At 48.0% G+C, this 26,795-nt stretch overlaps 1 protein-coding gene across 1 annotated transcript; it reads left to right on the forward strand.

Moving 5' to 3' along the window:
• Window positions 1–475: 475 nt before the first annotated feature.
• LOC309673338 (exocyst complex component 3-like protein 2) lies at window positions 476–26,590 on the forward strand. The gene is made up of 12 exons (XM_082485089.1): window positions 476–937; window positions 2,493–3,081; window positions 4,762–4,879; window positions 8,803–8,877; window positions 11,059–11,159; window positions 12,909–13,001; window positions 14,317–14,449; window positions 15,686–15,796; window positions 17,333–17,488; window positions 20,533–20,654; window positions 22,228–22,413; window positions 24,397–26,590. The coding sequence occupies exons 1-11, from the start codon at window positions 652–654 to the stop codon at window positions 22,406–22,408; spliced, it is 1,965 nt and encodes a 654-aa protein (XP_082341215.1). The 5' UTR covers window positions 476–651; the 3' UTR covers window positions 22,409–22,413; window positions 24,397–26,590.
• The last annotated feature ends 205 nt before the right edge of the window (window positions 26,591–26,795 follow it).

Raw genomic sequence — 26,795 nt, forward strand, 5'->3', positions numbered from 1 at the left:
TCCAGAAGGTTGAGATCACTCTTATCTCCTCTGAATGGTGCTGCTAAAACACGAAAACCAACACCCGTTCTCCGGGGCTTTACTTCCCTCTTGGCTAACATTAGGCTTTCTGGGAGGGTGGGGGAAAAAATTTGGCTCTGAAGCCAGGCATGATCTCCATGCCAAGGAAGAACTCAGGTGCAGCCGGGGCGCGTCGGGTGGGTGGAAAGTGATCTGTGCTTCATAGAAACTATTAATAATCAACCCCCTTAAACTGATAGGATTGTCGCCGAAATAGCTGGCAGCGCGCAGGGATGTTTTAGTCATTTAGAAAATGCCGAAAATCCCGCTGGCTTTCCCCCAGTGCTTGTGGTTAGGTTGTGTATGAGGTTTTTGACGTTATTTTCCTAGAAGAGAGAGAGAGATTACGTAAGAGGGCTGGCAGTCTATAAAAATGTCCTCGCTCGGTGCGGGCAGGAACCAGGTTAGACTTCTTAGAAGGCAGCTGAAGCCTGTAGCCACACAGAAAAAAAATAAATCTGGGGAGAAATGTGTTCTCAGGGAGACAGTCACTAAGATCACCTTGCATAGAAGTGTTTCTAACGTGTGGTTTGTTTTTTTTTCTTGATAGTATTCCCAGTTGGACAGAAAGCGTCTGAATCTGCTGCGATCATGAGGAAGACGAAGCATTCCTGGGGACCCTGTGCAGGAACAGACAGCAAACGGGAGAAAATTGCTGAGGAAAACGTGAGGATGCTTCCCAAGGCCACGCGTGAGGAGAGAAAGAAGCGGGAGGCCAAGAAGAGGGGGAAACTGAAAACCATGGCAGGCACATTGCTAAAGGCCGTGGCTGGTGGGAAAGAGGCAGCGAAGGAGAAGGCTGGCCGTGAGGATGTGGCAGGGAATTTGCTGAAGATGGCAACCAGTAGGAAGGAAACGGAGGGAGAGATACCTGCAGGTGACCTTGAAGTTATATCAGTCCAGTCCTGGACCTTCTCTGCCTCTCCCAGCCCTGCAGGCTTTTGTTTTTCTTAGCTTCTGGAGTAGGTGCTCTATACTTTCCTCCTCCCCATCCTTCACCTGAGTTCTTGTCCTTTCTGAACTGTTCACTTGATCCTCTGGAACCTTCTGTATTTTACTTTCCCTTTGCCTCACAAGTATTTCTCTTTGCTGTTTTCATTTTTATCCCTGCAAAGACTCCTGATGTGTCTTGTGAGAAAGACACCTCTTGTGTCTTGTGACTGACGCCCTGTCAGGTGTGACTGTGCTGTTCTTCCACAGGTGGGGGGGAGAGGTAGGGCTAATTGCACCAAGTAAACATGTTGCAGGTATTGAGGCAGGACGAGTGCAGCTTGCCTGTTGCTTTGCTGAAGATCCTTGCATCAACCCTTCTCCATTCTGTGTCACGTTGTCTCCTTCCAGTCCTGATTGATTTAATTCTTACTACGCAGCTAAGGTGTTTTCATGGAGAAAAGTTAGGGTACAGGTGAAAGATAATGGAAGCTCATACTCTTTCATTCTTCACTCTACACCCAAAGCTGTATCCTGAATTGATTTCAGTCCCACTGCTTCTGTCCTTGCTTAACTTTCCCTGGGTTCTCATCAAGTTTGATTTTTCCTCTGGGCTCTGCTCCAGATACCTTTGGGCAAATCTTAACCATTTGTTGCTCAATTTTGTCATCTGTAAAATGCACAGGAAAAAAAATGCAGCTCTGTGCAGCTGTTGTGAGATTACATTTAACTCTTAGTGGTGGGCTGGGTGCGATGGGTAAGAAACTTTGGAAACAAGCAGCGGTGAAAAGCTTCTCCTTTCAACTTCCCATCTTTAAAGATTTTGTAACCGCCTTGACGGGGTGATTTGGGCAGTGGCTCAGCCGCCACAGCTTCTTGCAGACGTGGAAGTCATAACAATGAGTTATGTGAATCCCCATTGCTGAGAGACTGCAGATAGGTAGCCCACCTTCTATCTATAGATAGGTAGCTATTTTCAGAAGAAATAGCACGTGTAATAGTTTGGCCTAGTTAAAACACCCCAGCGAAGAGAGTGCACTGAGCAGTCTCAGTCAAAGACGTGCAGTAGCTGTGCCAGACTCTGAACAGGAGGGAGGGACCTTACAAGAGAATTTGTAGCACTTTGGTCCTGGCTCTTGCAGAAGATGTCCATTCTCTAGTGGTTTTCTTCTGGACAAAAGGTACATTCCGTAAGGAAACATTATCATTAATGAACCTGCATTGCCCACATGAGGAGGTCTGCTGGGATGACAACAGAAAGCTGCAGAAGACTAGTCTACAGGCTTAGTTAGTCTGGAGGAGAAAGGACAAAAGAAAGAAAGAGGAAACAAAGTGCTTGCCCTGAGGAAACTGAGAGGTGCTAGGGCTAAATCTTAAGTGAGGTGATCTTGAGTAGATCCTGAGGAATTTTGGGATACATATAAACTACATACTTCAGTACTCGGATATTAAAGTAATGGGTGAACAAACATCAAGTTGTCTCATTACTCTCTCTATTGCAGAGGAAACCATCTGCAGATTCATTGAGCATGGAAAATTTTTTGAAGCTTGTGATCATATTTATGATCTGGAGCATTCTGGAAACGATGGTATGGGAAAATCTGAGTCACTTTATACGCTACTGGCTGGACAAATGTGGACTGTGGTGGGAGAAGCACTCAGTGGAAGTGGTAGGATGTTCCTGGAGCCGCTGCAGTCGGTGGGGGAATCACTGAAGTGGGTGAAGCAGAAGGAAGTCGAGTGGCTTGGCAGCAGCCGAGAGATGGAGTCTGTTTCCACCTGGAGTCCAAACTTCTGGAGGAAAGATCTGGAGGAAAAACTAATACAGTACATGACAGCCCAGATTCCCCCCTTTGGTTCTTCTAGTAACACAGATGAGACTGCACTAAAACAGCATCTGAGACAGCTGGAAATGACATTTCTCCCCAGCCTGGAGAGCAGAAGTGGTTTCTTCAAGGAAGCGGAACTGTTCATCACCTACACCCACTGCTGCCATGCGTCTCTGTCTTCTCACCTTTCCACGCTTACTGACAGTAACAGTTTCAGCCAATGTCTTTTAGTTTATGAATGGGGCCTTAAAATGTACAAAAGGTATGTTTGAAGGACCTCTTTTCCTCTACGGTTTTTCTATTCTTCGGTTTTGAGCACAATCCCTGCTTCCTGTTAACACAGTGATGCTTAGGACTCTTGCTGAGTTTAGACTTGCCAGCTGCCTGATTTATCTTCTGTTGTCTCAAAATCAGAGCCTTTTTTCATTGCAGTACTGCCTCTTTCTAAATCCTTAATATTTGGCTTAGGGGCTTACCCGAGTTAGGCATGTATTTCTCTGCTGGACTCCTGTTGGACATGGACAATGTCGTGCTCTCCTGAACAATTTCTTTTCTCAAATTTAGCCTTTTTTAGCAAGGTCCATAATACTCTGATTACTCCAGAATAATTTTCTCTTGCCTTTATGGCAGCATTCTGCTCTGTGGAATTCTCTTGTCATCTCCTTGGTTCTCTTGCTGCTTTATCTGGCTTGTAGTTTGACCAGTTGTTTCTGTATTTCCTGCATTAGTGTTCAGATTACAGGAAAAACATATAGCAGATCATTAAATTCCTGCCCAAGTTTGGGAAAACGGATGTGGCTTTCCCCATGATCTGAAGAGCAGCACATCTGGGACCTTTTGGCCCAATGTGAATTCAAAGCCTGTGGGTGTCATCAAAGCCTGAAGCTTCCGTGTGATTTCTTTTTGTATGACAGTGGTAGATGAGGTGCTTGATCCTCTGTATCCATGGTTACTTTGCTACTTGACAGCTCCAATCTACTTATGTCGTAATAGTTTTCAGCCTTTTTGGGTTATTTGATTGCTTCCATCCAAGCCCAGAGCTTTTCTGTTCCTTGTATTAATTACACTAGTAAACCCTTGATTAGCAGTTCATCAGGTGGGCTCTTCCCCTCACCAGCTCGCCGAAGGGGGAGGCAGGGTAGTGGGTACACGCTGGTGCATGCTGTCCTCAGACACATGGGAGACATCTGGCCTGGGTACATCTCTTATACTGCTACTTTTGTGGGTTTAAATTGGTAAAGCTTTGGCTTTAGATGAGAGTAATAGATTGATGAAATATTGAAAACTTACATGAAATTGGAGGTGAATAATCATGGTAACATAAATATATAATGACAAGCTCAAAGATAGGAAAAAAAATGTGTTATGCAAATGCTGAATTCCTTCAAGAACAAAGAAACAAGAGCAGCCTCTGACTGTATTATGGTCAGAAGGTAGTGAAGAAAGTGGAAATGAGAAGAGCAGAGCTGCCAGACTTAACTATTTGGATTTTCCTCTCTGGGTATAGTTAGAACCTTAATGAAAGCTCCTGTGTAGATGCAGTTGTCCTGGTATATAGCTGCTTTTTATTCTATTCAGAGAGAATATGTGACACTTGTAAAATTGTGCATCCATGGAAGTGTGCCTGGGTGACTCTGCCCAAGCCTGAGAAGGAATTCAGCAGCAGGACTGAGGGAAAGGGTGAGCAAAAAGTCTAATTTGGGCAGCAAATATAGGAAGAAGGAAAAGAAACAGCACAAAAGAATAGCTTGCAAAAGGGCATGGTAAAGATCATCTACCGTGTTGTGGCAGCCCTGACACTGCAAACACCGCTGGGTGCTCGCAGGGCACCCCGTTTGCCTAGCGTGAGGCCGTGGTGCCAAGCGGGGAGTGCCAGGCAGGCGATGGGCTGTGGACCAACAGGAAGCTGCCCCTCTGGCTGAGCTCTTCTTTCTGTACACAGTGGCAGCGAGACATGTCTGAGACCCAGGCAGACCCCCCAGCACAGCCTTTCACTTGGTGTACAGTGTCTCGTGTGGATTGTTTTGAAGACCGAGGAAAAGTTACTTGCAGTCGCCCGGGTAAGAACTCAGCAGTTTTACCCCAATCTGCCTGTTTTATTCCCATGGTTTTAAAATAAGGAATGCCCTTATTAAATTAGCTGCTCCCTTGTTGGCTGAGGCAGCTCTGCTCAGGTGTCCATGAGCCACAAGGTCTCCATCTTGGCCGAGTTTCATTGCAGAGCCCAGGCGTGGAAATCCACGATTGTCTTCTGCCAAAGGGATGCTGCCCTGTCCTTGCTCCTTAGCAAAGAGATGCTGGGACATTTGCAAATTTCTCTTCATCCCATTGCTGCACCTTCATAGTGCACAGACTCTCTGCTCAGAAGCCGATGTATCTGGAGGAAAGGGAGGCTATGGGTGAAATCCACTTCCTTACTGAGGGCCATTTCAAGATGCTGTTCATCTTCTCTCCAGCTGTTAATGAGCTCATAGTGTGTAATAGTTCATTTTTTTTATTGCCCCTGTGCCTCAGCTGTACAGGATATTGAGGCTGCCGGATTTGTCTGTATGTGGACCTGTCACAGCTCTCTCCAGCCTGCTGGACTGACACTGCTGAGGTTACAGCAAAGATTATTTCCAGATCCCAGCACAAGAAATCATGCAGCTGGTGCACGCCCGGCGTGGCCCTCCTGTAAGGTTGGAGCAGGGCATCCTGCCTTGCCATCCCACAGGTGACCTCAGCTCCAGGGCTGCAGGATCTCCTTCTCTTCTCAGTGAAGCTCCCCCTTTGAAGAATGCTGTTGAGGTGTGTGGAATACAAATGAAGCAGGAAAGATGTATTGTAGCAACGGGGAGCTCTAGGGGAAACCATGCTATTTGGAAAACTCAGCAGGGCCTTTTATTTTCAAATCAAGCTGAAATGCAGCAGCAGGAGTTACCACACTTAATCTCTCTTGCTTTCCCTTTCCACCAGCCCCCGGGGAGCAGAGGAGGGGAAATTCCATGGCAAACTGCTGAATCCCTCCAGGGAAGGTACTCTAAATTGCAGAGATTTTCCTCAAGACCTATTCCCTGAAGGAGAACACGAAGGCAGTCACAAACATGGGAGTAGAGGTGCCAGCTGGTGACAATATGCTTAAAACCTACTGTTTTCAGTGTTTAACATTAAGCATCTTTATGGTCTGTTTCTAATTATTACCCTGGGGAAGACCACATGTTCTTAAGGTCTGGTTTTAGCACGTATTTCAATGAAGGAAATGACTTTACTCAGGGTAGTGCTAGTGAGGTTATCTTAGAGCATGTTACTGAGTCATTGACAAGCCCTCCAAGATGCTGACTAACAGTGATGGAGAATTTAACTCTTTTTTTTTTTTTTTTTTCAGTTCCCTCTAATGTAATAGCTGGAGAAAGCTTTTGTTTAACCATGGGCTTTCTGCTTGCCTGATACACCATGCGCTGAGCAGGCTCACCTAGATCTGGCAGTGGTTCTGAGCGCTTGTGCCACGCTGCCCCGAGTTGGCTGAGTTTTTTCATGCCACCTTGGATCTGGAAGCATTGCAGCTCCATACAGTGCTGCATTGTACATGAAGAACAGAGCTGGAATTGCTGGAGAGTATAGTACAGCAGTGTTCCAGCTCACTTCAAACCTGGCCAGCTTAGGACCAGCTCCAGGTTCAAGCTAATGAGCTTAAGTGGACATAAGCTAACTCCATATGGAAAAATAATGGATGTCTCTTCACTCAGTTCAGTGGTATAGCTTATAAAACCTGCTTTATCCCTCTATTTCTTTTTCCAGGATACTACAGCCCTTCATTATTCAGGAAGCTGCTATTGAGCAGATATCCTGTCAGTTATCTCTGAATGATTGTAATATATACTTGTGACTGTAAATCACATGGTGTGGGTTTTGCCACTTCAGTGGATGACTAAGTTTTTCTAAATGAAAATACACCGATCAGAATAAGCCATGGTCCGCTTTGCCTGCGAATGCCTGGCTTGTCACTGGGAGTGCCCGCCTGATATCTGTGGAAACTAAAAGCACTTTAAACAGAAATGAGCGATGAGAACTGTGACCACATCTGGGGGTGCTGAGAGCTTAGATGCTGCATGGAGTTCAAAACCACGTCCAAACACCTCTGCGGGGAACTCGGCCAGCTCTGCATGCAAGTGGTGTTCCCTCAGCCTGAACGTGTCTAGGGGAAGGGAGCTTTGCAGCTTTTGAGGTTGCAGTGTTGGTGAACTGGAAATGATGGTGCCGTTGATTGAGCTGTCGGTGTGTCATCCCTGCCCTTGCTGTACTGGGGAATTTGACATGAGCACAAGGCAAATCTTCCAGTGTGACGCCAGCATTCATTCTGATACTGAGAGGCGGAAAATGAACTTTCTGTCCCCTGTTTATGCAGCTCAGCTCAAAACTGGCTCCCAAAAAGGGAGATGGCAGGACCAGGCATGCACACCTGGACAAAAGCTCGAGGAGGGTTTAGACTGACCTGCAAAGGTTCACTTGGGTCTGTGTCTTCTTCCCTCCCTCCCTCCCTCCCTCCCTCCCTCTATTTTTTCAAGTAGACAAAAGGAGGACCGAGAAGTTCATGTGCTTTGGAGAATTTGGGCCGAGGACCTGCTGTCAGCGCCCTGTATTTTCCAAGTGGTTGGCTGGGCAGTCAGCACTGTCGGGCTGGCCATCCATGGATCTGAAGCTTTTACATGTCTTGGGATACCATGTCTTGGTCAGACGGGGGGGACAAGGAGGAAACTGGAGGTTATTTATGGGCTTGTTCGTTACAGCAGAAATTCTGGTCCTCTCCATGTTGGAGCTTTGGTGCCCGGGGTGCTGGTGTCACCACAAGAGCTACAAACGGGCAAGCTCATGCTAATTCAGACACATCGTCTGATCCAAAGCAACTAAGTACTCTGGCTCAACAAGTTATTGCCTTGCATTTACTAACTAAATGCATGCTTTGTCCCATTGGAGAGAAAGAGCTTCGTGGTGGCTTAAACCAACACATTTTACTGTGCAACTGGGGCATGGCTAGAAGTGTTTGTGCAGCTTGGCTGGGATGTGTTATCTCAGCACATCGTGTTCACACAATTGCTCACAGTCAGGTGATGGCACTCGGGAGGAAAGGAATTTTTCTTGGGTTGTTTACAACTACTTATTTGTCTTTGATTAACACTTTTTAATGAGTATGGCAGAGCAGTTGTTTTGAATATGCTTTTGCTGATATTCTTCAGTGACAGCCACAAATTTCCTAATTCATCAGCCAGGAAAGAAAAAAGCAAAAATGGAAGATCAGACTTTACATTCTTTCTATTTCTTTAGAGAAGGATGCAGAAATGGAAGAATAAATAAGCGAGCCAGGCTTTTGAGTTTAAAGCTTCTATAAAGGTCAGATCGTGTTTTAAGCAATAAGCCCTTTCTCTGCGGTGTTAGTTTTGTTTTTACAGCCCATTCAAACTAACACAAGCCAGCCAAGCCTTGGGAAATTTCCCATCATGCAGCCTCATGGGGCTCATCTCACAGTGACAGTAGCTCTAAACACTAACCCGACTCCTCTTTGCCCTCACAAGTCCCTGGCTCAAGTGAGGGAATGCTTTTAATTAGCACTGGCTGGTTTATGCGGGTGCCGGTTGGAGCTAGCAAGGGTGGAAAATCTCAGCTACAGTAGCTGGCAGCACAGCATTGTGTCTAAGTGTTGTTTTGCTGCGTGGGCGCCTTCATTTGAGCTAAGCTAACTAGGGAAGACTGTAGATAACCCGAGCTGACACTGGGATGAAAGGAAGCTGCAAATCATTTAAACTCAAACAAACAATGTAGAACAAAACAGAACAATGTTATTAGGTCAACTGGAAAATAGCCAGGCTTTGGGTTAAAAGAGACGGCCAAAAAAATAGAGGCAGAAATTCATCTAGTCCAAATGCAAAGTGAGAGGCTGGGAAACCTAACTCATTACGAATGCCAGTGTACCTCAACTGTTCTTTTTTTCTTTTCTTTTACTATTTAGAAGGAAGTAGGGGAAGCCCTGAAAGAAGCCTTTGATATTGGGAAACCCCCTTGTGCAGATGCTGCAGTCATTCAGGTAAACCAGGGGAAACTGAAAAGCTCTCATATTTGGGGTAGTCATGCTTTTGCACAGAAGTACCGAGGTGTTTGGCAAGACCCAGTTTTGCGTGTCTTTGGCTAAGCTTGGTGTGTTAAAAGCTTGCAAGTGAGCTGCCGTACTTAAAATGCATCTTTTTGCTCCCAAACCTGTTTTTCTCTTGTGCGTATGTAAAGAAAACTAACCTACCTAAAAAGGATGAGTCTGAGATTAGCTGTTTCAAGCTGAATTTGCATTTTTGTATATGCACCTGGATTTTCATATGACCTTTTGGAAAGTCATGGTGTATGTTAACCGATCTGCTCTGTATGAGTTCTGCAGGGCACTTTTATAAAGCAGCAAGAGTTGCCAAGCCATGGCAGGTCCTCATATCTGGCAGTGCAAACTCAGGCAGATTGCTCCCTGATGATGTGCTGGGTACAGCTGCAACTGCTGCCCCGACGGGTTAGGCAGCACAGGGGACTACTTCAGAGCACAGCAAAGCTGAGTGCTCGAAGGGCATCGCAGAAGCACACTCTGCTGATTTATGAGCAGTACATACCATAGCCTGAGGGTGTTTGGATCAAGACCCGCAGAAGGCTTAAAATAAATCCTAGAGTTTACATGTGGACTCAAGTGATGCTAGAGATCAGGGGCAGGTTGTGGGCTGCCAGGACTGTATTTTTCTTCTCCACTGCCACCACCCCAGCGGCGGTCCTGCTTCAGGTCGTGAGTGAGGGAAGTAGCCCCATGGCCCTTTGGGATGGCGAATAACCTCAGGCACCCTGTTGGAGGCTGGCAGAAGGAATTGCAGATTAACAGCAGCTGGGCTTCCTTGTGAGGGTACAGCTTTAACTGGCAAAAACTGGCTTTTCTGGCCCAACTCAGACCCAGGCACCAAATGCAGAGCTCACAGAGGGCATTTCTTCCTTGCTTTGACTTGTGCCCACTGGAGCAGTGATGGACTCAGTGATGTACCTGTGCTAGGGTGGCTTTTAGCTACAGAGCTGGCTTTTTTTTTTTTCCTGCTTCTGGCTGACGGAGCAAAAGTTTCTAATGGGGACCAGGGCAAAGCCTGATTTGAATGCCATGGTCCTCATACCTGCAACATCTGGCCATGCTTCAGCATGAGTAGTTTTGCTCTGTTGTGTATGTAACCGACAGATTTGAACGCTCTGGGGTAGGTGATGGAAAAGCCTGGATAAATAGGCAAACGTTATGAAATTACCGCCTCCTCAATTTTCTCAGGCTGACACTTAAAGATCAGATAGAAAATGAACAAGGTGTCATGGAAACTCATCAGCCATGGTTTCCTGACACTTTGGGGTGGCATATTTTATCCTGTCCCCTTGGGTGAACTTTTACATCTGTTGTGAGCAGTGGAAAAACCCATTCACGATGTGAGTCACCCTTTGTCTCTGGCTGACGCTTCCCAGAGCACTGGGAGAGCACAGCATATGAATCCATCTGTCTCCTTTTATCCATCTGGCTCTCCTCCCCTTGCAAGCTTTTGTTTCCACAGAGCAACTAATGGGCAGCATTAAGTTGCCACCTGCTCAAGCCTGCCCAATATGGGGTGGATTTCTAGCTGTCTGGCATGGTCCACCTCCTGCAGGCACCTGGGCCACCCAACTGGGGTCAGTGGGGCGAGACAGGTGCCCTACGATTTAACACATATTGCCTTGTCAGGCGTGAGCGGTGGTGGCGGGGAAGATGACACCTGTCTTCTTCACACATCCCTAGTAGAGACCCTGGCAGAGGCACAGGGCACACTGTTAGAGCTGCCGAACCTTTTTTTTTAGTGGCTGCACCCAAATTTCTCTGTGAGGGTGAGTCACGTAGAAGCGCAGGGGCTCCCGCAGATGGCAGGTCTTCATATGAGCTGAGCTGCCAGGCTGGACGTTGCTAGCAAAGAACATCTGTAGCGACAAGCTTTCCCCCAAGTGCAGGACTTGACTCCAGCCCGTTGACCGCAATGAAAGCAAAGGTGTAGGATCAGGCATTGAAATCAGGCTCAAAAAAATACTTTTATTTCCACAAGGGCACTCAAAACTGAAACAGAAGTTGTTGCCTAGAAGGCAGAGGGATTTGCAGCAGGGTGAGGGATGGGATGTATTCCTTTCACTGCATAGGGAATAAATGGCTTCGTCCTGCTCTCCTCTCATGCCTTGAAATCCACAGATATTAACAGAGAAGACGGAGGCTGCCTGGCGTGTCAGTGAGAGCCTGAGTGAGAAGGTGGAAGCTGTGTGCCTGGAGGAGTGCCTGAGGTTCCTGGAGAGGTAGGAATAATGCGGTTTTCCTCCTTGGCAACATCCTCAGTGCTCAGAAGAAAGAAATCCTGATGAAGTGACTGGTGATGCTGTGTCCACCCAGGTCTGCCCTTGCACCTCTTTAGTCTGTTGGCTGTTTCCCATCAAGCTGTTACTGGAGCGAGAGTGCTTTGCTGCTGTTTATGTACTCAGCATTTGCTGTTGGACTAAAGCTGAGGGAACAAAGTGCACCCGGACTTGCCTGGGCAGGTTAAAGCCTTGGGGGATGTTTATTCTGGAGAGTGTCAGACCTTAAAAACAACCAGAAAGAGGGGCAGCCACATGGCCAGTGCCCAAGCTTGGCCCTTCCTACCCTGGCTGTGCTTCCCAGACACAGTGCTTTCTGCTGGCTCCCTGGGAGGGTGTGGAGCCCGGCTCTGTCCTGCTTCTCAGAGGAGGATGAATGTTGTCTTCTCATCTTCTGCCCTCTTACCACTTCTTCTGGCTCCCTTTATCTGCTTTTTGCTCTTGAGCATCTCCCTCCCTGTGTATCCTCTGCAGCAGAAAATGCCAGTGCTGCTGGTTGTAGGTGAATATCATAGAATCATAGAATGGTTTAGCTTGGAAGGGACCTTGAAGATCATCGAGTTCCAACCCCCCTGCCATGGGCAGGGACACCTCCCACTACACCGGGTTGCTCAAAGCCCCATCCAGCCTGGCCTTGAACACCTCCAGGGGTGGAGCTTCCACAACTTCTCTGGGCAACCTGTTCCAGTGCCTCACCACCCTCAAAGAGAAAAATGTCTTCCTAATATCTAATCTAAGTCTTTCCTCTTCCAGTTTGAAGCCATTCCCCCTCTTCCTATCACTACATGCCCTTTTAAAAATCCCTCCCCATCTTTCCTGTAGGCCCCCTTTGGGTACTGGAAGGCCACAATAAGATCTCCCTGGAGCCTTCTCTTCTCCATGATGAACAGCCCCAACTCTTTCAGCCTCTCCTCATAGGGGAGGTGCTCCAGCCCTCAGATCATCCTCGTGGCTCTCCTCTGGACCTGCTCCAGCAGGTCCATGTCCTTCTTATGTTGGGGACTCCAGAGCTGGGTGCAGTACTCCAGGTGGGGTCTCACCAGAGTAGAGTAGAGAGGCAGAATCACCTGCTGGCCATGCTGCTTCTGATGCAGCCCAGGATACGGTTGGGCTTCTGGGCTGCAATCGCACATTGCTGGCTCATGTTGAGCTTCTCATCAATCAGCACACCCAGGTCCTTCTCCTCAGGGCTGCTCTCAATCTGTATTTCAGAAGGAGGTTTGATTTAAGATCCTTGGCCCTTCACATTAGGAGGGGAAGGAAATTCCTATAAAATGGAGTTGTCCAGGAGCCATTTGTGTGACTGAAGCTGTGACAAAGCAGTTGATAGACTTTGTGGGTTATTCGCACATGCTGAGGCTTTATTCTGCAGCTTTATCGGCAAAGCCAGAGTTGCTTCCCAGAAGCAAGTGTAGCAGCGATAGCAATGGTAAAATGAACCTCCTGCCTCTCAGTCCCTAGCAGTGGCACCCAGGCAGCTCGATAGCTCTCCCTATGCCATTCCTGTGCTCTCTTTCCTTGCCAGCTGGGCAGGACAGAGTCTGTCTTTGTCCTCTTGTAGATCCTGCCTTGAGGAGTGAATCTGTGTGCTGAAAAGACAAATAATCATGGAATATTTGTCCCTGGGCTAATGCTGTCAGATGCGTTCCAGAGCACGCTAGCTTAAAGGTATATCTTCCTGTTTTAATGTAGCTATGAAAATGAAGTAAGACACTTCCTCCAGCTTGATGTCTGCTCTGAGATCTGCATCAGCTTACGAATCCTGGAGAACTGCTGTATTCTCAGGTTAGAAACCAGACCCTGGTGACATGTGAAGCAAAATGCATTTTCTGCTGTCTGATCTTCTTTTAACTCTGCTACGGTGTCATCCTTGCCTCCAGCTTTATCTGGTCATCCAAGCCCATGCACATCAACTCTTAAGCATGGAGGGAGCCAGCTGTGGTCAGTAAGACCCCTTCAGAGCTGTCCCAGCTGCAAGAGAGAGGGGGCCAGGACTGCTGCACTGGCAGAGTGGTACTGCTGCTTCTCGCCTGCTTCCGGGCCCTGCTGGTGCAGGGGGCGTAGCCTGCAGTCCACCGTCTTGTCATTCCTGGTGCTCATGACCCTGAGCAGGAGGCAGGCAGCAATGCCATGTTGCATGTGGGGACATTATCCTGGCCAACCCTGCCGCGGGTTACAATGTAGTTCCTTTCCCTGGCTTGATTCTCCCTCATTAGGAAAGCCTCATAAATGTTGCACTGAGATGTGTGCGCTAGTGTACTTCAGGGTAAGCCCAAGCTGAAGAGCTTTGCTGAATGAAACCCTGTGGAACATGCCAGGCTTTCCCCGAGGTTGCTAGGAAGGAGGGAAGCAATAAAACACAGAAGGTTGGGGGAGGCTGTTTGCACCTACGAGCTAATTTTCAGAAGTGCTTACAGCCACGGAGAAAACAAGGTTGCTTCTCTTCTTCCTGTGTAAAATTATCTGGGGATCTCTGGAGTCAGCAAAACGCCCAAATCCAGCATATGCACTGTTCACTTGACATTGGAGCCTTGCGTTGAGCCTAGGTAGCTGTTTTGTTTGATGTATTTGCATGTTGCTGATGCTGGATCCCAGACTGAATACTGACGAGGCTCTTTTATGTAATTCTTTACAGTGATGCTGAGAATAAAGTTATACACTGAGCTTTTTCAGAAAGTAAAATATCTGGTTTCAAGCTGACTTGAAGACCATTCTGATGGAAGATAATTGTTCATTTTGTATTTGTAGGGTGTTGGAGGCTCACAGGATGCTCACCCAGACTCCATTTGTCAAGGCCACTTCATGCCTACTCATTTTTGAATTTTTGCTTGTCTAATCTCACTAGGGATGGGTGCAAGTGGCATTTGTGTGCATTGAGCTTTCATGTCCTTGTGGCAGTATCTTAATCAGAGCTCTCCAAAAGATGGGTGCACGTATGTGGGTCACTGAGCTAGCCCTGGAACTGAGCATGTGTCCATTCAATTACCCAGGTAGTTGTGTTGGCTACTGTAGGAAGAGTTTTGATCTGAGAGAATAGCCTGATTTGATCTGATCAATACTTTCCATATTCCCCACCCCCCACCCTTTTTTTTTTTAACAGGACTGTCTGGCGTAAGCTAACATACATTTGCAGTGCCAGCACTGGTCAGGATGTTAAAGTAAATGGATTTCTAGACAGGATGGAAGATGAGATTACAGAGCATTTTCTGCAGACAGTCACTTCTAAAGTCAAGGTAATGGAGATGGGTGTTAACACTGAATATTTTCAGACTGTAGGACAGGCACGTGCTTTACTCTCATGCCCTGATTTGGAAAGGATGAAACCATAGTTTGATCTTCAGGCCCAGTACCCTCTTCTGCAGTGTCAGAAGCTGTATATTAACAGCTTAAACTTTTCCAGTTTTTGGGATCCCTGTTCCACTGTTTGTAGTATTTGCTGTTGTGCTACAAATGGGTACCCCATGCTGCCCCTGGGCACCCAGACCCCAAGGTCCCAACTTCACCTGGTACCTACTCATCCCCAGCAGCCAAGCATCTTCCCGGGGCAGTGATAAGTCGCAGAGCCCAAGGCTGTGATGGGTAGTCAGGATGTACAGAAGGCTGACCAGAAAGAAATGTATCCCTCCCTTGGGATAAGTTCCTCTCCCTTTATACTTTCTAATATTAGACTATTAGCCCAGACACCCGCCTTCATGTCCTGGACTCCATGTCTAGATAACACACAGTTGCAGGCTCCTAATAGCGCGTGGTCTTGTATGTTTCCTTGGGAAGCTCTCCTGAGCATCTTCAGGCTCATTGCACAGTCTCCCTTGAGCATGCTGAAAGCAGCAAAAGGAAAATGATAAAAGAAACCCTGGCCGCACTGTGCAGTTTTAGTCTCCAGAGCTCATTGCCAGCCTGTCCTGTGTGCCCACACGTCAAGACAAGAGCTGGGGGTGGTGCTGACAGGGAGCACGGACAATCCTGGGGAGGAACAGGAGACCTAGGACTCAGATTTTCAGACCTTCTCTGGCCATGTCGACACAGGCTTTGAATCGTGAAAGACAAAGTTTATCCCTTGCATGCTGGCTAAATGATCCTTATACTTTCCGATTGAATAAGAGACAGTGGCCATGCTGGGAGCAGGATGGTGGAGTGGACGGGTGCAGAATGGCGGACTCTTCCTGCACTCCGCATCTGTAGGGGCACATTTTACATAGTCCCCGGATTAGAGCTATTGCCACCTATTTTTCATTAGGTTTTGGTCTTCCAGGTTTGGGCTTAAGAACTTAATATATCCTTCCTGAGTTTGAATTGTTTCTTTCTTTCATGTTTTGCTTTTCTTTGAAATGAAGACACAGGATGCTGCAGCTCGTGGAGGAGTCTGTTTCCGAGACCAGAAAGAGCAAAAGAACAATAATCCATGTCTGTTGTCTGTGCGGTGTCTCTACATGTGCACCCTTTTGACTCTGTCTGTCCCTTTTCCTCAGGGAACAATGAAGGAGCACTTCAAAAACTGTGACAGTGGTTTTGACCACATCCTTGAATCCTTAAAGCAAAGCTTTTTGGCATTTGGGAAGAAAAAAACAGACACATATGAGGTAAGAAATAAGTAGGAAAGTAAAAACAAGATATTACTCAGAAAATCACTAAAACTAGTCCTTGAACCTCTGGATGGCACAGTATTTGAACATTAATCCAAATGACAATTTTGTCTGTTGTTAAAAGGGCTTTTAAAGATCTAGTGGTCTCAGTCCAGTTCCTCTATCCAACAGAATTGGTTGTCTTCTTCACTGTGACAGCTAGGACCTTTCTCTAATCTCAGCTGAGAAACCAACAAGTGAAGGAATGTGGAAACTGAATGCACCTCCCAAATACAGAGTGGGAGCACTGGGTCATCTCTGATCCTATCATTGCCCCTGTACCATCACATTGGAAATCTTCTCAGCTTCTAATATGCTTCAACCTTAGTTGTAAGGAATATTTATCCTTTTGGAGAGTGGACACACAGAGAGGTGAAAGGTGCAGATCCCCAAAGGACGTAGTCTCTCAGGCAGAGTTAAATATGCCAGGGTTGGCGAAGAACAACCTCACAGAATACCTAAGCTTTTTCACCTTTACGGTAGCTGAAATGGCTTATCTAGAGACTCATGACACCCTTGAGTATGGCTCTTCAGCAGTGAGATTGGTACCTGGGATACCTTCTTTTGCATGCAGGTTGGATTTGCTGCTGCCTGTGCTGCACACGTGCCCCTAAGTGCTGGACTCCCTTTCTCTTACCCTACCAGGTCTGCAGGCTCTTTGTCAGTGCCAATTTTAGTTAACATTTTGAAATGTGGAAAAAGGTAATGGAACAGAAAAAAATTAGGAGTTGTTGTTCAGAGACTCTGCTGTTGTTCAGAGTCTGTCACTGGACATTATGTCACATTAGTGCTGGTGCAAGCATCGGCTTGGTGGTGGAGCGCTGTGCCAGAGCTGTCTGTCTCCCGCTTTGTCTGCTACGGACAGGGCTGGGGATTTCCTGTACCTTTGGACTGCAGCCTAAAATTGCTCTGATTTCAACTGCTATTGAAAATGTGGTTTCTGTGCAGCAGCTCATCTCTCCTTAGAAACGCTCGCTCTCCCTTCCCCTTCAGGCACTGCATGTTCTCAGCACTGGGGTTTCTCCGCAGGTAGTGGCTGGGCTCAGAGATGCTCAGGTGACTTTTGTGCCCAGCCACAGCTGTGTGCCCAAGGGCATGGCCCTCGGAAGTGTTTAGTGGGGGTGCTCCAGGGAGGCTCGATCTCCTTTGTCTGTAGTCCAAGCTGTCACCAAGTGATGTGTTTGTCAGCTTGGGGCTAAGCAAAGTGTCACTGCTGCTCTGGAGCGTGAGTGACCTGTGGCTCAGCTAACTGGTCCCATTGCTTTTGGTTGGATGTTTCCACACTTATCATCAATGTTTATGTCATTCACATGCAGCTTGGAGGTACTCAATGTGTTAGACCAAGCATTTTAAAGGAATACTTAAGCAGAGAAACGGGATACCCACCTGCATGGGCCTTATATCCCCTGTCTACACTGGTCAGAGTCCTATAGGTATAGTCTGGTCCTTGCTCAGTACAGGGAAGTTCATTTGGTCTTCTTTGCTCTGGAACAGGCCCTCGTCAAGGCTGTCAACGTCATCATTATTACAGAATATGTGCAGGCCCTCCTGACCACTTCCAGAAAACCATTGTCTGTGCAGAGGAGGAGGATTGTCAGCAAGATAGAAGAAGATCATAGAATGCTGCAAACCGTCTTTAAAGAGTGCTTAGTAAGTCTTTGATATGGTTACGGTTTTGCTCTCTGTCATCAAGAACAGTACCAGCAGAGGAAAAGGCTCTGAAAGCAACAGAAAAGCTTAAGAGGTCTTACCGCAGTGGTATCCAGCTTCACAGAAATGAAAATCAGATGTGCTGACGGCCCTTCTGATCTGCCAGAAGCTGTTAGTTTACAGTTTTGAAACATGTGACTAGAGGAGGCAAGACTCACACTCCCGCCATTGAAATAAGAATGAGGCATGGTCCTGTGAGTTGGTAAGACAGCTCCAAAGCTGTCAGCTCCCCCAGGCAAGCCTTTGGTACGTGGCATGGGGGTGCAGAAGAGGAAGAGCTGTGTTCCCCCGCAGTGCTTTCCCTTGAGCCTTTGGGGTGACAAACCAAATCAGCTGCTCCGCATCTTCACCTTTGCTGTGGATTGCCCTGTATGCTGCTCCTCCTTGGACATGGGGTTATGTGTTGTTACCCCTCCATCTGGCCTCCTCCCTCCCTGCAGGCCCTTCCCAGCCCCTCAGAGCTGGGCTGGTGGCTTCCTGAGCCATTTCCCTGTGCTGCGGCGTTTCCTCATGGGCGGAAACATGCTGATGCTGTTGTGGTTGGTAACGGTTGCAGGGAGGAGCGAGTCTTCCTGCGGGGGTAAACACCTCACGCCATTAGGAGGTAATTGCAGAAGGGATAGATTGGGCGTAAAAGCAGAGCCACGCTTTTGAATAAAACGCATGGAAAAATAGTAGGTCTGATTTGCAGAAGCAACTTCGGAAGCTTAAAAAAGCCTCTTTGCTCAATTCGTAATCCAGTGTAATTGGCAGTGCCGCACACGGCATCTGCGAATGCCACCAGGCTGTCACATGGGTCTCTTGATTACCCAAGGGCAAGGACTGCAATGGCGGCAGCAGCCCCTCCTGCGGCTGCTCCAGCGGGAGAAGGGTTGCCATGCTATGGCCCCTGGCACAGCTCTTGGCAAATGCAGGCTGAGAGCGCTCAGGCATTGCACTTCGTAAGGGACTGGACAATTGCAAATGCAGTCTGGTAACAGGACTCAGATGTGACGGAGCAGATAAAAAGTCTCAGCTTTACCAGTTTTAATAATTTCACAAATTCTGAGTCATTCTCATGACTTGCAAATTGAAGCACTAGGGACTGGAAATCTATTTTCTCCTAGATGAGTCCCCCTGCAAGTCATTTGTCAGCAATTCTTACTTTGTCCAAAGAATAAAATGAAATCAAAATGATCGTCTGTAGGCTCCTCTAAAAACCTCTTAGACCCATTACTATTAATGCATTAGTTTCATGGTGGAAAGCTGGATGCTGGCAGTGCTTTTAGCTGAAGACCCACCTCTCCTGGAGCGATCAATTGCAGACAAGTCAATGCTTTGAGCAATCAAGCCATTGGGAATAGCAGGAGGGTTCTCTAATCTTAACTCTGAAGTTTACTGGTAATGTGCTCAGCATCAGCTGTGGATGTAATGTGCAAGGAAAGCTGGTTTTATAGTGTAAAGGAGATACAGGAAATCTAATTATCTACTAAACCCCTACATTCAGCTTGGGTGAAAAAAGTCTGCATCTAGTTAGCACTGTTTCCCTTGTGTCCTCAGTCTGTTCGCTTTCTCACTTGATGTGAGGGCACTGAAAACCTCGGGGAGGAAATGCATAAACAATTGGCAGGGGACAGCCTGATCCTCAGTCAAATGAGGTACACGGTTATGCATGCAAAATATGTACTCTGCTGCAGACTGAATTTCTCGTGCAGTTGCTGCACAAGGCTGCACCTGCTCCCTGCCCTGCTCTGCCCTCTCGTCGGGCTCTTCCTTCCCCTCCGTCCTTAAAGCACATTAGGAAATACCTTGCTTCTCTCCTAAGAGCAGTACGTGTCAAAGGCACTTAAGCACTGCTGACAAGACACATCTTTCTTGTGCTTTTAGATTGCGGGCTGTTTACCTCTGACCTTGCCTGTCTATATAGGCTTAACTAAATCTGACACCTTCAAATTAATTAGCATTTTGTAATAGTGAGCTTGCCAAGTAGGAAGCTGTGCAGTATCGGTGCCTTAGGAGCTGAGGACAGCCTTTGCGCTGTGCAGAGCCAGACATGCTGTGTGTCTGCAGTGCAGAGGAAGAGAGAAGGCTGTCTTCAAATATTACTGTTTTTTTTTTTTTTTAATTTATGTTCAATGCGGAGGTGAGCTGCACTGACAGTGTGGCCTGCTGTTTCTAGTGCCCCGTGGAGATCAGGGGAACCTGGGCTTCTCCTGCCCCAGTTTGGCAGCCTGTCCTCCAGGATTGCTTTGTCACAGAGTCTCTGTTGACGTGATGGCATCAATAATTCAGGGAAGCAATTTAATCGCATTACCGCACCAATGAAAAATGTGAGCAAGACCTGAAGCTCTCTCTCGGTGGTTCATCTGCATTCTGCTTCCTCCAGCTTTGCTAAAAATGCTGTGTGTTTGTTGATGAGGCTTTCTTCTTCCGTGTGCTCCAGTTTAGAGGGAGCTGACCATATGCAGCACCTACCAGCCATGTCATATCCTTTACAGTGTCTAGCCCTGCTACCCATTTTTGTCTGTTTTTCTGTTAGAGGATCTGTGTCCCTTCACCCTTTCCCCAAGGTCACTTTTCTGTCTTTGGGCTTGCTCCAGGGCAGACGAAATGCCATCATGTCTGGCCAAAAGAGCTTGTTTTCACATAGGTACAGCACTATGCTTGCCTCTGGAAGCAAACGACTTCCCAAAGGGTGAAACAGCCTTGAGAGGACAGGCAATGTAGGGAAAAATGAGCTACATTTGCCCACTTTGCAAAAGGAAATGCCAGGAGGGGATTCTGCACTGCTGAAGGTAGTCACCCAGCCGCCCTGGAAGCAGTCTGTGGCTACACTCCAGTTTCTTTTCTCCTACCCTGGAGGGAAAACAGGCTTCTATACATGCACAGACAGTCCGGCAAAGCTCCTAACCCACACAGTGAGACCCCCAGTCTGATACGAGTCCAGCTCTTAATGTCCTGTGCTGCTTCCCTTGCCCTGAACTCACCTTTGCTTCTCTCGCCAGGGTCCTACAGCTGGTCCCCTCAAGGATCCTATAAAGGCAATTTTAGAACTTATTCAAACTTCTGATGCTGAGGGGATGAAAATAGCCCTTCTGCTCGTTCTCAAAGAATTTCCTGGTCTAAGGTAAGTCTTTTATTGGTTTGACTGTTGTAGTTTCTTACATGATTACTTTCCACCGGAAGCCCTACAGCAACATTAGTCCAGCGATACTTTTTGCCGCGTACTGGGCTGGGCACAATGCTTACCTTTGAATGCACTCAGTGCTGCCTATTTGCAGATGCTGATTAACATGGTTTATAACTTTGCCAGACATTAACCAGTGGAGTTGAAATGTCCTTCTGTAAAGGTGAAGGATGGATGAAATGGCTGTCAACAAAGCAGGAATGCTGTGGAAAAATACTACCTGAATGGACAGTTCACAGGCACACGTGTGCCAAATATAGGTTTTCAGAACATCCTTCACTCAGGCACTTCATCACTTCCAAACACTTGGCTTTTGGATTTAATATTTCACCCCATCCTTTTCTAGGTATAACTATTTCCACAAAATCCTAGGTGTATTCAGCAAGAACATACCCTTCCATTTCTCACAGGAAGCTGTTAACAGAAATGAAACCCAACTTTTATTAGGAAAGTGAGATCTTAGCTAACTGCATTTGTTCCAAAGTCTGTGGTTTATTACAGCTATCTTTTGTTCTCATGTCTTGTGCTAGTGACTGTATTTTTCCAAGTTAAGATGATTACAGTGTAGAGCGCTCTGTCACAGAATGCTGTGAAGGCCAAAAGCGTGAATAGCTTCAAATAGGGAGCAGACGATTTGTGGTAGATAATTATTTCAGTGCCTGTTCGACATGACAGTCATCATATAACCCCCAGCAAAGGAAGTTCCTGAACTGCAGATTGCCAGAAGCCAAAAAAAAAAAAAGGCAGGCAAAGAGAGATCATTTTATGCTTCATCTGGTTTCCATATTCTTTTCCTAAGCATTTGCTACTTTTGAAGACATTATTGAGCTAAAAAGCTGCTTATCTGATACAGCATAGCAATTCTTATTCTCTTACTCCATATATAGACAGATATATAAATAGTAATTTATATCTGCAACTATATAGTTATATAGATATGTAGGAAGTATTCAGAAGAATATTATTTTGATCCAGATCTCAGAGGAGGTCATCCTGGTGTGAGCTGATGCACTGTTCTTGATTTCAGCCGGTTACCATGTGTTTAAAACTGTTTGGCTTGGATACATTTGCCCTGTTTGTGAATCAGACTAATATGGTGTGGCCTTGCTCAGCAAAGCAATGCTATGTAGAACAAAAATCCTGTAACCTTCCAGGTGAACAAGAAGTAGCTTCATTTGAGGGGAGAAAAGATACCAAAATGCTTCCAAATGGTCAGATGCAGAGTTACCCAAAACCTGTTATGGCACATACAGATCTTTTTCTAGGAGAAACCTGAGGTGAAGATTTCCAGTTTCATGGGGATGCTGTGTGCCCTGGGCTCGGGACCCATGAGCTCAGCCGTATCCCACACAGCTCTTGTGATACAGCCTCCTCCTTGCTAGGTGGCCAGAGGGTGTCAAAAAGCAGCTCAGCAGCTTCCAATCTTTGGTCTGTTCCAGCAAAGCTGAGTGATAGGAAGCAAGCTTTTTTGCTTGACTTGTTCCCTGACCTGCCCTCTTATCCTTTTATAAAGGAAGGGGCATCTGAGTGCGCTGCTGGACGTCAAAGACTCGCTCAGCCGAGAAGACAGAGCTGCTCTCTTGAAGGCTTTTCCTGATAATTACAGGGAATCAGAAACAGAAGAAAACTTGCTTTTTGCAGATATAGAAGTAGAACCTAGAAAATACGGACTCTGTGGCTGCCTCTGCTGTTAGTAAAGGTAAGTGTGTGTGTGAGTGTGCTTATGTGTAACATGCATACCTGGGCAGGAGTAGGCATTCCTGCTTTCAGGGAGGTGGAACAACTATGCCTGTAGCGTCACCTCCCCGAGGTCCTCATTGCTGTATATGCTAATTCTACTTCCCTCTCTCTGCCTGCAAATTTCCATGTCATGAAGCATCGTGTTGTAGGCAGTGCAGGGTGCTGAATGCTTAGACGAGTGATTCAGGTTATGGCAGGAACAAAGAAGACAGGGTTCTTCCTCCCAGTCCTTCGTGCCCGTCTGTGTGTCCTTGCAGTGAGGTATCTCTGCAGCATCCCCTCCCTCGCAGCTCTTACCATGCGTGCATGGGCAGGGTCTCCCAGGCAAGCGCGGCTGCCTCCTGACAGGGCATGCTGAGGGGTTTTCTCCTTGGTGGTCCTTCTGCTGCCCTGGTGCCGAGGGGAAGGGTATGTGAGCCCCACTGCTGCCTCATCCATGAGAGCGCTATTAATTAAACTGGGCTTGGTGCTGTTCAGGTGACTGCCGTGCTGCGAGCAGTAGAGGCGAGCGTGCCCCCTCCGTGCTGGCAACAGCAGCCGGTGGCAGAAGGGATAAAAGTCAGAGGGATGGCTGTCACTGTAAGGTCTTCAATCCCCTGGCACAAATTGCTAGGGCTTATTTGGAGCACCTGCAATCTCCTTTCAGTTTCCCAAGGGATTCCTTTGCAGTCTCAGATCGGGGTTGGTTTTTTTTTTTTTGGGTAAGCTGCAGCTGATCTTGAAACTACGCAGGTCCTCATGGTTTAAAAATACTTCTCAGTGGAGAACATGCAGCTGTTTGCTTCACTTTAAATAATCTGCAGCTTCTTTTTAGTCCAAATTTGTCCAGCTCCAGCTCAGAGCCAGAGAATTTTGTTTTATCTTTGCCAGGCCAGAGCCCTCAGCTATCAGAAATAGTCTCCCTCGGTTAATATTTACAGACTGTCCCCAGTCACCTGCTGTCAGATAAGCTGACTAGACTGAGTATCTCAGGTTGAGAAGCGCAGTCCCTTTCCACCTCCTCCTCTGCTCTCCGGTGTCACCATTTATTTATAGTTCCCCATGTTAGCAGATGAGGGATGAGTTACACAGGGCTCTGAGGCTCTGACCTGGGACCTCCAGGCACAAGCAGACACTGGGCTACCCTGGTAGCAGGGAGAGAAAGCAATTAGAGAAACAATTCATAAGCACACAAGCTTTCCCTTCCTAATGAAAACTGATTCTGATATAATGAGCTGGCTATCAGCCACCCACTTTTCTACCCTCCTTTAAAGAAATTACCCATAGTATCTCCTTTGCTTTAGAGAAGATACTCAGGAACATGTTTCTAAAACACCGCAAGTCACTTAATCTCCTGTTTGCTGAAATCCCCTGGGTAAATAGGCTCCCAAATCCCAGAAGACCTGGCTGAGTCTGCAGTGGGGTGGAAGCGTATGTGCAGCACGGGTTGGGAGCCTCACCCGAGCTCAGTGGTAGCAGTAATGGTGAAATCAGTTATGGGATGTGCTCAAAGGAAGGTCACCTTCCTCCTTCCATCCCAGCCCTGCAATTTTGCTGCTGTGCTCTGAGGTGTGACCTGCAGGTACACTGGGATTCACCTGCTTTCTCCCAGCCAGGAACACAGTAGTTGCTCATATTTGTCCCTTCTGCATGTGGAGGTGGGAGGACTTCGGAAAAATGTTGTCTCTGGTTGGTTCACGTTAACATGAAATGACTTTCCAGAAGAGGAGTGAGCAGGTTTGGCTAGAGTGGGCAGGGAGCAGCAGGGATGCTGTCCATGGCCGTGTGCCCATGGATTGCGTTAGCCAGAGTAGCCCAGGAATAGGAGATTTTCAGCAGGTAAATGTCAATATATCTTCGTGCAAGAGTCTGCGCGTAGGAGGGATGTTTTTGCTGTTTGACTCTTGCACGTGTTCTGATGAGTGCTATCGAATTACCCAGCTTTTTTCTTGCTTTCCCTCAGGCCTGCCGTGAGAAACACGAGGTCTTGCTCCCACGTGGCAGCGTCTGCAATCACAGCTACTTGAAAGCTTCAGGGACCCGTGCAGCTGGATGCACAGAGAAGCCTGACAGCTACGGAAGACACAGTTCCTACACTTTCACAGGAAAGCCACGTTGCCCAAATCCTAATCTTCTATGCAAAGTCCCGGTGGAAGATGAATGGGATACGGCAGGAAGGCATTCCTTCAAAATTTCCTAGAGATTGCCACTTAGCTGAGTCCTGGATGTGGCATGGTGGTGTGTGGCGGAGGAGGAAGGTTCCCCCTTGCCAGATCTCTCTCTGTTTCCGTCCCCTGTTTCATGCAATCTCACACAAAACCAGGGACTGCTGCACCACACTGTGTCCTAGCAGATGACGTGGCATTGCAACCTCCCCCAGGGACCCAGGACCCTCCGTTAGGGAATGCTGCCTAGCCCATAGTGCTGGCGGTGCCTGTGGGTTTGGGCACCTGGATCCAACCCCTGGAGGCTGACCTGCACCAGGAGGGGTGCAGATAGCTGCCTCTTCCCTTGCTCCCCATACACGGAGGCTGTGACCTGCTTTGGGACCGGCTGTGGGGTGGAGAGCTCTTCCTATATGAGTTTTACAGCTGGCTGTGGAGCGGAGTTTTGCATTAATTTTTATACCTCGGTTACTGGAAATTTCCTCTTGGAGAGGGAGGGGAAAGCCTCCTGGGAAGCAGGCAGTGAAAGGAGCTGTTTGTCCCAGCCTCTGGGCAAGGTCTGTGCTGTTTTCAGATGTAAATAGGCAGTTCCGTCGGGAAAACACTGACTTTTCTTCCCAATTTATCTATGGACTGGTCACAACCTCCAGGCTGGATTTGGTTCAAGGCCCTCCTTTGCTATTGTGTTAATGTAGGCCATTACCGCTCCTCTCTGGCCGTGTAAACAAGCAAAAAAGCTCTGCTACCTCAGACGTGCCAGTGCTTTTCTGGGCAGCCATTCCCCCTCGAATCTGCTTCCCTGAGAAGAAAAGGGGCAAATTTGTGCATAACCCGTCAATGTGTGAGGCAGGGGACGTGTCAGGCCCCGGGACCCTGGAAAAACGCAGACCCGGGTGGGTGCTGCCATGCTCTGCAGTGCTGTGCTGTCACCCCAGGGACGTGGGGTTGTCCACCCAGAGCCCTGCGTGCAGATGGGGTCCTGTGAGCTTGACAGGAGCCGGGGCAGGTTTATAATCGTCATGAGCTTTGCTCCTGGCACAGCGCTGAGCGTGGGGCGAGCGGCAGACAAGCGGGAAGGAAGGCGCTGCTCCATCTCCAGGGAGTCCTCTGTGCTTTCGGGGCACCGTGAGATCTCGGCATCGTTACACTCTGTCCCTCGCCTCATTAAAGGGCAGCGAGAGCGTCCCGTGGCCCTGCCTGCCCTTCCTGACTGCATGTCTGCTTCAAAGGCCCAGCTCCTGTGTCCCTTGCGTTTTATAGCTGTCCATTGCAGCTTTGGTGAGACCTTTCCTGGGACGTGGGCAGGCCGAGGGGGAGCTGGCGGAGCTGCAGCCGGGCTGCAGGGCTGGGTGGACGCCTGCCCTCCCAAGGGTGCCAGCCCTGCCGGGCACGCCGGGCAAGTCACCTTCCCCTCCTGCCTAACTGCATGTTTTTTTCACGGGTGGGAAGGGGTGAGGGGACTGTACTGTGACAGCAGGGTCAGAGCCAGCCTCTGCCGGTGGGGATTTCAAGCAGCGAGCCGTCCAGAGAAAATAAATAAAAACCCCTCTGACATTTTGACCACGGCCAGGCTAAAAATAATCCCACAGCATGTGGATGGCTCCTGCCACGTACATGTCGATTGCTACGTACGTCTCTGCCATTTGACATTCGCTGTTGGACGAGGGTATATTCTGCTCGCGGGCAGCGGCCGGGAGCCGTGGGGATGGCCGGGCTTGCCGCTGCTGACCCTGCGGATGAGGTGGCTGAGAACAAGCCCTGCACCACCACGGCTGCCGCTGTGCCTGTCCTCGCAGGGCGGGCAGGGGATGGGCAGTGCCTTCTGCTCTCTCTGTGTCCACGGAGAAGCAGCACTTTCCATGAGGTTTCTTAGCGGGCGAGTTTCTCCACCCTGTGCAAAGCATCCACTCGTGGACAGGGCAAATAAAGTCTTGAATTTGTCCATGAGGTTTAACGCTGCTGGCATGCGTGAGGTTTTCGGGAGCTGGAGGGCCTGGGGATGTTTGCTGGGGTGGGGATGAGGGGTGATGGGGGTTGTGTGTGTGTGTGTGTGTGTGTGTGATGGGGACAGTCTGCCTGGTGTGGAGGCAGATGGTGTGGGAGGGATGTCCTCGGCCACCCGCAAGTCGCCTGGGGAGAGCAGATGGTGTGTGGGGAGGCTCCCAGTGGCTCCCTATGAGAGGAGGAGGCAGCAGGG

The sequence above is a fragment of the Vanellus vanellus genome, assembly GCF_965231255.1.
Source record: "Vanellus vanellus genome assembly, chromosome: 6".
NCBI classification, from domain to species: Eukaryota; Metazoa; Chordata; class Aves; order Charadriiformes; family Charadriidae; genus Vanellus; species Vanellus vanellus.